General features: G+C 38.2%; 1 protein-coding gene across 1 annotated transcript; it reads right to left on the minus strand.

Annotated features, from left to right (window-relative positions):
* Positions 1-2: 2 nt before the first annotated feature.
* On the minus strand, positions 3-10,039 carry LOC110329611 (solute carrier family 22 member 27-like; the record flags this gene model as incomplete). The annotated part of the gene is made up of 4 exons (XM_021209393.2): positions 9,452-10,039; positions 8,304-8,407; positions 204-358; positions 3-121 (listed from the first exon to the last, which is right to left on the minus strand). Coding segments are annotated over exons 1-4 (780 nt in total), but the record flags the coding sequence as incomplete, so codon positions are not given.
* Positions 10,040-11,354: the final 1,315 nt, after the last annotated feature.

Consider the following 11,354-nt stretch of genomic DNA (forward strand, 5'->3'; position numbering starts at 1 on the left):
AGGTGGTGCCAGTTTTGAAATGGAAAAGCCAGGCCTGCCAATATCATATTTCCAATACTAGTAGCACAAGATATAAGCACTGCCATCATGGCTAGGAATTTAGGGCTTGTCCATTCGAACACTGAAAGAAAAAGATACATTGACTTGAAAGGGATTTGAGGGTCAAGTTTGAACAAGGTCCCATTTCAAAATCTTTGACTTACTAAGCAATTGACAATTTACTGCTATGGGTTCCACAGTCATTCCTGCCAGGAATCGAAGTAAGCAGTAGATGAGGAAGGTGGGAGCAAAAGCTACACAGGTTTCAGTGATGGCCAGTTGTAATAAAGCACATGTTAAAACGAGCTTCCTCCCAAACCTGAGAAAAAGGAAGAAATTGGATTATAGGAACAATTCGGTTTGCTTGAGACTTCAAGGCAGATATAATTATAAACAATAAGGAATTATAAATAACAGAGACTACATGAACTCAAAAGATTTTTTTCATTTTTATAAATAAATACATAGTTGAACAATATTTTTCTCAATTCCTTACCAGCAATTTGACTAACTCATGCCATATGATAAAATACTATGTTGGTATTATAGCATATCATAAAGATACCATAACACATAATATACTTAGAATATTTATTACTGATTTGTTTCATTGATATGACAAGATACTTGTTAAAGGCTACTTAAGGTAGAAGACATATTTTGGTAGAGTACCAACAGATACAAAATAAATAAATCATGGTAATTGTTCAGTATGTGCATGAGATAAATGACTCAGAGGCTGAACCAGTAAATGGAGATCATACTAGGTATGATCAAATAGGTATTTCTCACAATATGTACTCAAGCAACTCAATTCCTCCAAGCAAACTCCATTACCAAATGTTCTGTGTCCTCCCAAAACACCTTCATTAGCTAAAGTACAAATATTCAAACACATGAACTTTTGGTGGACACATAAGCATAGTACAAAACACATACAGTATTTGTATAATTAGGTACCTAAGCCAGCACTTGGAAGTTTAGTACGGCTACAGTAACATCACAGTAATAGTTAATCTGTGCCTTTGTAAAAGCTACATTTGCTGAGTATGAATTTATTAATCTTGAAATTTCTATTCCACTTTGCAGTACAGACTATAAGACAGTCATGATGCAGGGCAAGAGACCTCTAGAAATTTTCAGAGAAATGAGCAACACTGAGAATGAATAAACACAAAGGAAGATGGATTTAGCACAGGAAAACAAAATTCTGAGTTTCTCAGAATACTAGAAATGTAATACTTTCTGTCGAATTGAACAAATCATTTGAATAGAATTTATAGGAGCAGCTGTGCTAACAAATGGGAACTAGCAAACATAAGTGTTATTTGCAACTCTCATCAGCTTAGTCACATCATAACATGAATTATACACTCCATATCATAAGTTCTACAGTAGTTTGAATATGCTTGGACCATGGAAAGTAGTATAATTAGGAGGTGTGGGCTTGTTGAAATACATGTGGCCTTGTTGGAGGAATGTATTTATAAATGCACTTTCTGTGGGGGTGAACTTTGAGGTCTCAATGCTCAAGATCTTCCCAGTGTGGAAGAAGCCTTCTCCTGGCTACCTGCAGCAGACATTCTCTTTCTGCCTGCCTTTGGGTCAAGATATAGAACTTCCAGTTCTTTCTCTATCACCATGTCTACCTGAACACTGCCATGCTTCCTGATATGATGATGAAGGATTGAATGTCTGAAACCGTAAGGCAGTCAAAATTAAATTTATAAGAATTGCCATGGTCATGGTGTCTCTTCACAGCAATAAAACCCTAAGACAGAAGTTGGTACCAGGAGTGGTGTATTGCTGTGACAGGCCTGACCATGTTTTTGTCAAGAGGAATATGGATTTGGACATTTTAGAATTTGGAAATCAGTGGAAAGCTTTAAGTTGAGTTAAATGGGCCTAGTAGGAATATGGAAGATGGCGCTGAGAGTGGTTAGAACTGTGAAACCTTGCTCAAGAAGTTTCAGAGGACAATAATGTTAGTCTGTTGCCCAGAGACCGCTTTGTGATATTTTAGGGGAAAATGTGGCTGCTTTTTGCCCTGGTTTAGAGTCTGCCTGAGGCTAAGGAAAGGAGATTTAGATTCATTGCATTAGCAAAGGAAATCTCAAAAGACCCTAGAATAATTTCTGTTGCCTGGTTACTTGATTTCAAACTTATGAAGAGCATTTAGATGAAAATACACAAGCTGAGAAAGAAAAAATACAAACTGTATGGTTCAAGGAAGTGGAATGGAGCTGAATTCTGTGTTCAAAAAGACAAAGAGATTAAAGGATGTGGGACCTCAGGGGGAAATCCCACCCAGCTAAGCATATTGTTTATGTGTTTGTGATTGAACAAGGCACTATTAGAAGGTATGGTCTTGCTGGAGTAGTTGTGGCCTTTTTGAAGGAAGTATGTCACTGTGGGTGTAGGCTTTGAGGTCTCAATGCTAAGATCTACCCAGTATAAGAGAGTCTCCTTCTGGCTGCCTGAAGCAGACAATATCCTTCTGCCTGCCTTTGGAACAAGATATAGAATTCTCATCTCCTTCTCCAGCATCATGTCTGCCTGTACATTGGCATGCTTCCTGCCATGATGATAATGTACTGAACCTCTGAATCTGTAAACCAGTAACAATTAAATGTCCTGTATTGCAGACATAAGTTTGTTTTGAGATTTATATATTACAGAATATACAGCCTACACTACCAACTTCCCCATCTATGAAACCCCTTATGACACACCTATGAAACACCCAGTCCATCATCTTTGTTAATTAAATAGGACCTCTGTCATCTATCCTTCCTTAAAAGTCTATCATTCTGCACCTGGCTATGTCTTAGCTTTAGATTGAACGCCATCTGAAAACCATCCTCTCAAATCTGTTCCTATCAAAGTAAAAAGCTTGGGTTGGCTGGGGGACTATGTAGTTTTTCAACCCCATCAGAAATCCAAGAATGACTGATATTAATAGGAAGCCTGACACAGATTCCAAAAGTTTGCCAAATTATAGAGCCTATTGATCGCTTGGACAGTCCCTTACTTCAACACATTGGAGCATCGGTCTTCAACCTACTTGCAAGGATCTTCTGACAGACTTAGAGAAACAGGATTAAGAACTAGCCTACACTGTTTTGGCAGAATTAAGCTGTCCTAAGCTGTAATTGTGCCCTTACTTTGGACAGTATTATGTCTGTAGATGAAGTGAGGCGATTCTTGCCTTGTAGCTCTTTCGCCACAACTGGAGTAACTCAAAGATTCTCAGTTTCTTCTTTGAATCCGAGACAGAGGAAGCTATCAAGAGCAGACTAATCTCAACAAGTGAATAAATAACAAATGTCGCTGGGCGTGGTGGCGCATGCCTTTAATCCCAGCACCCGGGAGGCAGAGGCAGGTGGATTTCTGGGTTCGAGGCCAGTCTGGTCTACAAAGTGAGTTCCAAGACAGCCAGGGCTATACAGAGAAACCCTGTCTCGAAAAACCAAAAAATTAAATGTCACATTCTGTGAACTTCTGACATTTTTGAAAACCAACTATCTATGTGAAGTAATCTGAACTTTTCTCTGTTAACTATTCTCAGCCATTTCTAATTAAAATAACTGAGAACATCCTAACAATAAACTCAGAGCCATGAATTTCCTATTTGGTCCTTAACTCACAGGCATAAACATCTCAGATCTGTTTATAATAACAGCAATAGAAGGACTGGGTCTAAGCCCTGCACATCAAAATTTTTAGTATCAATAGAATAATTTTATACCAATGAAAACCTTTGATTTTGCATCAAATTATGTACCATTTAAGAAATTATGATTTCAGCTTAGTAACAATTAAGGAGATTTCTACCAAATGAGATTATGGCTAGGCAATCAATTCTAGATATTCCTCCCTGTGCCAACTATGACCATTCCTATATTCCCTAGAAAGACAACCTATAATAACCACCCTCAGCTCCAAAGCCTAGGGAACTGGGACGAAGACTCTTCATAGATTCTTCAAGCTTAATATGTGTGTTGAGATATTTTTAAAGGGAGGGGGAAGGGTAGAGAAAATGGGGGAGTTGGTTGGTTTTAAGAAGGCCACACCAAAGATTGTATTAGTCTTTAATGATTGTGACCTGACTGGATCTGGATGAAAAACCAAGACATCAGGAGTTCAGGCAGGTCAGTTCAGCATTTCTGATGATGATATATCAGCATCATGTCTGCCTGTACACTCGCATGCTTCCTGCCATGATGATAATGTACTGAACCTGTGAAACTGTAAGCCAGTCACAATTAAATGTTCTTTGTTGCAGATAGCCCTGGGGCTAATTATATTTGATGTTAATTCCATTCTTCTGTGAGGGGCTTCAAACAAGGAATGAGTCAGCACTCAGGTGATTTCCTATAAACATTCTTCCCACCTTAATTTATAAAATAAAGGCTAGAGCCAGTGATCAGGCAGAGAAAGAGGGGAAGGTGGAGCTGAAGGTTTTGGGAGAGAAAGAGAGAAAGAGACACCATGGAGGAGGACGAAGAAGGAAAGTGGAGCAGAAGCAGAAGCCTGGAAAAACCGCAATTTATAAGGGGTCTCATAGATGGGGAAGATGGTAGTGTAGTGGTAGACCTGCCCAATCTAGGTGCACAGCTTGTATTCTTATTAATTGAGTTGTGTTTTCATTGCTGGGGCTTATTTTGGTTGAAGAATTACCACAACAGTCCTGTATAAGAGTTATGTTGGTCATGGTGTCTCTTCACAGCAAAGAAACCCTAACTAAGACAAGTATTTATATAACATACATGTCTTATGTAAATATGACTCAATTTAGATTGGAGAAGAATGCAGAAATAAATAGTATATTAAGTAAAATGATTAGATGGCAAATATTATAAAGGTTAGTTGGCTTAAATATTATATAGTGCTATAAATATATCTCATATATCCTCACAGGAAATAATCATTTATAAAATTGATAAATATAATGATGCTTAGATGGCAAGCTTTTGGTGGTAGCTTTGATGTCTCTTTCCAAAAGAAGAATCACTAATATATAGAAGTTCTGGAATTCAGTTTTCCATTGTTCATGTACACTGTTCTTGATTGATTTAGTTGTTTAAATTTAGTACTCTGTGACTTCAGTGACTTTATTAACCTGTTATTTTAAAAAACATTCTTTGTTTTATTTCTTCTCTTGTAGACAGACTATATTGTGTATTGTATAGATGTATCACCTGTCAATTAAAAAGCCTATGGCCTATGGCTTGGGCAGGAAATAAGGGTTGGACATATGAAAGAGAGAAAAGATTCGGGGATATAGACAGGGTGTAGAGATCGGCCCTGAAAAAATGTGAGGAGATAGATGAATGGTACCTGAACACAGGTAAAAAGCCATGTGGCAGAATGTAAGTTAAAATAACTAGGTTATCTTTGGTTATGATATAATCATAGAAGAACATAGCTATATGGACAAGGTATTTGTAAATGTATTTGGAGTCTGAGTCTTATTTCCAGGAGCATAGGGCTAGGAAGGAGAACCAGGCCCCAACTTCAACAGTCTCTAATGTATCTGTTTCATTATATCACACTATCTAAAGTTTTGACACATACTTCCTAGAATCTCAAGTATACTCTCCCCTTTTTTGAGTATTGACATTTTCTATAGCACTCCTCAAAGAAGAAAATAATATTGCTCCATGGTAGAATTATGAGACACTATTTTTGAAAGATATTAACAAACATCTACTTACTTCAGATAGGGAACTGAAAAGAGACTAAAGAAAAGATACCTCAAAATTCTAACTTGCTGAACCAATGAATTGTATTATGCTACTCAAATGAATATGGGTGAGAAGTTCCTTAAAGGAGTAACATAAACCAAAGGCAGCTCTATCACCAAACACATCCTCGTGGGAGACAGCTCGTGAAAGCTGGGGACACAGATGCCTTGTCTGGCCCACTGATAGTTCACAGCTTAGTAGGTGGCCTTTGCTGGTAACACAGATTGAGCCTCTTCCTGGAAACTTTGTAACTTTAATGAATTCTGTCTGTTCCAGAACATTCAGCTGGTCTGTACCCTTTCTAGGCAGATCCGCTTGTCTGAGAGTGTCTCTAAAAAATGCTTACTACTTAGACATGCATGAAAAAGGAGGGGACTAATTAATCTGGTCACTTTCAGGGACTTCTTTAAGTTATTTGATTGTTTACTTCCTGAACTTCCCCGCAGAATAAATGTTTCACCTCCCTTAGAACATCCCATGTTTCATCTCCCAGTAAACATCCTGTATCAAAATATGTTGTGGATTTCTGTCCATATGCAGATGAGGGCGGGCACAAGATGAGGCTAGAGCCTGTGATTGGGCCGTGGAGAAAGAAGGCAGGCTGAGTGTTTTAGAGATGGAAAAGATAGGGACAGAGAGGACAGGAGGAAAGTGAAGATGGAGGAAGGAGAGGAAGAGCCTGATCCACGTGGCTTTGAATACCCACAGGTAACTATGAATATCATAAAAGGGTAGAATAATATAGGACAATCTGTCCAATCTAGGTAGGCAGCTTGTATCAATATCAATTGGCTCTGACTTTGTTATGTAGATATTTTGTGGGTTGAGAATTTACTGATAAAAATCTGACTGATAAATTACAATCCTCTAGAGTTTTGATTTTACTTGGTTATGGGGATTTGTGACAGCTAGTCACAGGGGGAGGACAGATGGGAAGATAGCAAGAGGTTCAGAGGCAGGCAAACTGCAGGGAATAGGGAAGACCCTGGCTTACAGCTCCCATTGGGGGAGAAGAAACTGAGTTACAAGAGCATAGCTGATGATAGTATGTATTGTTTTTTAATATTATATGCAAGGTCAGAGACTTTTCTAAGTTATTTGACTGTTTGCCTCCTGATCTTCCCTGCAGAGTGAATGTTTCACCTCCCCTAGGACATCCCTTGATTCATCTCCTAGTAAACATCCTGTCTCAAAATATGTGACTGGTTCAGCTCTGCTTCAAGCTACTTTGTTTTAAGGAAAGTCCATATAACAGGAAAGAAAACTGAATCAAGTTGATTTGCAGGAAATGTTGTTGATTTAAAAAACATATTATCAGGCACAAGATGCCAATTCTTATTCCACAATAAATCACTACAGTATTTACTTGCCTAATTACATAATCTTGTGGACTCTGTAACACTCGGGAGATGTGTCAGCAGAAGCAAGCGTAGAAGCGATAGGTATTAGTTCCCAATGTCGGGTTCTGGGAGAAGCTGAGAAAATTCACTTCAAAAAGTGAGGTTAAAATTCCCTGATCAGTCATTAGGTGGTCAGCTCAGGGTCTGAACCATGTTCCCAAAGGGAAATTTTACAGCATTTTTAAAGGATGAAACCACAAAGCAAACGGGGATACGGGGGGCTGTAGCATTGTCTAGTCATATTTTGACACAAAGGGTGGAGAAAGGGAATTTCCATTAAGATTTTGTCACTGACTGGGGCCAGCCAGCCACATAAAGGGAGTAAATGTATGTGGTTGGGCTTTATCAAAGTTACCAGGTCCTTGACTCACAGCCTTGAAGGTCAGACTTCATTCTCGACATAACTCAAAATGATTAGTGAACAAGTGAATGAACAAGCTGCGTGTAGTCAATTAGGTCTATGACAGGCTATCGGTTATATACATTTATGACTTGGGTATCTTAGTTTAGATAACAGGCAATTTCTCTCTTTACATTCTTTTCTAATTTACTGTTTAAAAGACAAAAAAAAAAAAAAAAAAAAACCTGGAGAAACAGGATAGAAGTTGGTTTCTGGCCTGGAAACATGAACTTGGTTTGCCTCTGGCAGTAAGATGCAAGTCTCTGGGATGACAGGACTCAGGCAGCTATCTCCTTAAACCAACACATCACATGTACATGGCTGTATATTTCACAAGCATCAAAAGGCCTTCTGCTTGTCATGATCAAACAACTAAAATACTGTATTTTTTCACTTGGCATCACATCTACTCAATTAAATGTCCAGAAAGAAGGGAGCCAAGTGCTTGACCAAGGACAACACTGTTTTCTATAAAATATGTAAATACCATGAAATTAGTGGTGTGACTTTTCTTAGTCTTGATCTCATAGTTAACTCTTTCTCTATTTCTAAAATGTCTTGTTAATCTCCCTTTTGAACATCTGTTCGTAGATTTTTTTTTATTGGTTCAATGGCAGAACTAGAACACTATAATGTACAATCAAGACTTCATCTTCAATGAGTCACAGCTGCTAAAAGTACATGAAGAGCAAGTGGGAGCACTTGAAACACACTCACCTGTCTGACAGATGGCCACATGTGACACTCCCTATAAATAGGCCAATCATGAATGAAAATTTAGCAACAGAATTCAGTGCCTGAGATTCACACACCAGGTCCCACTAGAAAAGAAGAAAATGGCCAACTCAGAGATTATAGATACTCAGTGCCATTTATCCTAAGCCTTCACCATAACCCCTAATATTACTTTATAGCCCTATCTTACTCTTCAACATTCCTTTTGAAATCAATATTATTTCTACTATCAGCTAAAGTTACCTCTCTCTAAGAAACTTCATTTAACTCTCTGTAGCTTCTGTTAATCGTTGTAAAACATACTAAGAAGTTCTCTCTAATAGGCCATAAAGAAAGTTTCTTTGAGAAACTTAAGGAGTTTTCTGGATCACACATATCAGTGTAGAAACTCTCATGTAACTCCATTAGGTATAGATAGAGCCTAGAAATGACTGCATTCTCTTCCCCCCCTCCCTTATTTCTGTACTTTTTTTTTCCTTATTTTTGGTAAAAGTATTTAACCAAGAGGGACAGTGTTCCAACAATGAGAAACATTCAAGCCTGTTATAGAGGTAAAAAATATATTTTCTGTGGCAATGCTGAGATGGAATCCTGGATCACACACTCTACCTTTGACCAATAGCCTTAGATGACCTTGATGTTTTATACACTCACCCAGTTCTTTTAAATTTTAAATCAAGGCTGAATAACACTGTCTTGTCTTAACATATCTAAGAAGGCACATAAGTATTTGCTTAAAATGAATTCATACATTAGAGATGCCTAAGCAATAGAGAGCACTTACTGCTGCGACAAGGGACCTGAGTTCTTAGCATAATCAAAGTGGCTCACAAACATCTGTAATTTCAGTTTCCTGGGAGACAATACCCTTATTTTATATATACATATATATAAGTATATATATATAATATATATAATATATATATATATATATATAAAACAGTGATAAATAAATTAATCCATAATCTGTGGTCATCCTTAGAATAAAATACTAGAAGAATGAGAAATGTTTCACATTTAATATATCAGTAATTAATGTTAGCTAAAAGTTGAAGACTGAATTAAATGAATATCCACTTTTGTGCCACTGGGAAAGAGCCATCAAGAATTCATTTTAGGAAATGACTTACCTCAGTCACAATGGTAGAAAGGAAGTTGCTCCTGTCATACACCCAACCATCCACACAGGGTTCAGTGTCTGGCTCTGTCACATTGGAGAAAGTGCCATTCAAATGAAGAAGATGCCACTGTGGTTGGGCATAACGACGACACTTATCCAGTCTCAGGTTGGAGTCCAGGGGGATAGAGATCCTAAGGAGGTCATCTTGGCTCAAGAACCTACTGTCATTATCATAGGCAGTGTCATTGTCAAGGATGGGGACCCAGCAGCGATGATTGGGAATGGCTGCAGTAAAGTTCTCCATTAAAGTATGAGTTATTGCAAGGCCTTGGATGAGGAGAACAAAGGCCATCTGAAGGATCTGGAATCTCCCTAGGCTTCCAACTTGATTCAGGAGTTCCTGAAAGGCCATTGAGATTGAATGACTATCTCCAATCAGAGACAAATAAAAATTTTATGTAGACTAGTACCAAGCATTTAAAAAGAACTTATATCTCACAAAGGCACCCTAAGTAGGGTTTATTCCGAGTTGTTCTTCATTGCAGTCATAGAAACATTACCCTCTAGTGAACTAAGCGTTAGGCATGGAGCTTCTTCTTTTAAAGTCACCAATCATTCTAATAATGTTTTATTTCTGCAACAGAATTTGTTGAAAATTTATTTTTAATGGAATTTTGCTTACACAATTCCCATGGTCAAATATGGACCTTGACTTGAAAATCTCAAAAAATAGTTAACCTATTACCAATTTATGCAATGCAGAATGTGCAATTTAAAAGACGTCAAAGTGAACCATTTCATTTTTTTACTCAGTGTGTTGTGTTTAGTATTAAATTTTGTTATAGGAGCTAAGAAAAAAAGATTCGAAGTTAAATTATTTAAGATGAAGCATGGTTCATGTGCTGTTTCAAATAAGAATGCCCCCACACCGGCTATCATGTAGAAGAATGAGAATTGATCCATTCTTTTTTTTATTTTCTTTATTTACATTACAAATGCTATCCCGAAAGTTCCCTATACCCCCCCCCCGTCCCTGCTCCCCTACCCACCCACTCCCACTACTTGGCCCAGGCCTTCCCTTGAACTGGGTCATATAAAGTTTGCAAGACCAAGGGGCCTCTCTTCCCAGTGATGGCCGATTAGGCCATCTTCTGCTACATATGCAGCTAGAGACACAAGCCCAGGGAGTACTGGTTAGTTCATATTGTTGTTCCACCTACAGGGTTGCAGCCCCCTTCAGCTCCTTGGGTACTTTCTCTAGCTCCTCCATTGGGGACCCTGTGTTCCATCCAATAGCTGGCTGTGAGCATCCACTTCTGTGTTTGCCAGGCACTGGCATAGCCTCACAAGAGGCCGCTATATCAGGGTCCCTTCAGCAGAATCTTGCTGGCATGTGCATTAGTATCTGGGTTTGGTGGCTGATGATGGGATGGATTCCCAGATGGGGTAGTCTCCGGATAGTCCATCCTTTCATCTTAGCTCTAAATTTTGGCTCTCTGTACTCCATTTTTTAATAGGGTTATTTGACTTTCTGGAGTCCAACTTCTTGAGTTCTTTATATATATTGGATATTAGCCCACTATCAGATGTAGAATTGGTAAAGATCTTTTCCCAATCTGTTGGTTGACATTTTGTTTTACTGACAGTGTCCTTTGCCTTACAGAAGCTTTTCAATTTTATGCGGTCTCATTTGTTGGGACTCTCTTCACGTGGCTTTCTTCTTTTAGGTTTGTTTTAAGATTACTTTCATGCTTTTCCTAGGGCATAGTTTGCCTCTTTATGTTGGTGTTTTCCCTTTATTTTCCTTTGAAGGGGTGGATTCGTGAAAAGATATTGTGTGAATTTGGTTTTGTCATGGAATACCTTGGTTTCTCCATCTATAGTAATTGAGAGTTTTGCTAGGTATAGTAACC

This window comes from Mus pahari, chromosome 1 (genome assembly GCF_900095145.1).
Source record: "Mus pahari chromosome 1, PAHARI_EIJ_v1.1, whole genome shotgun sequence".
Taxonomy (NCBI): Eukaryota; Metazoa; Chordata; class Mammalia; order Rodentia; family Muridae; genus Mus; species Mus pahari.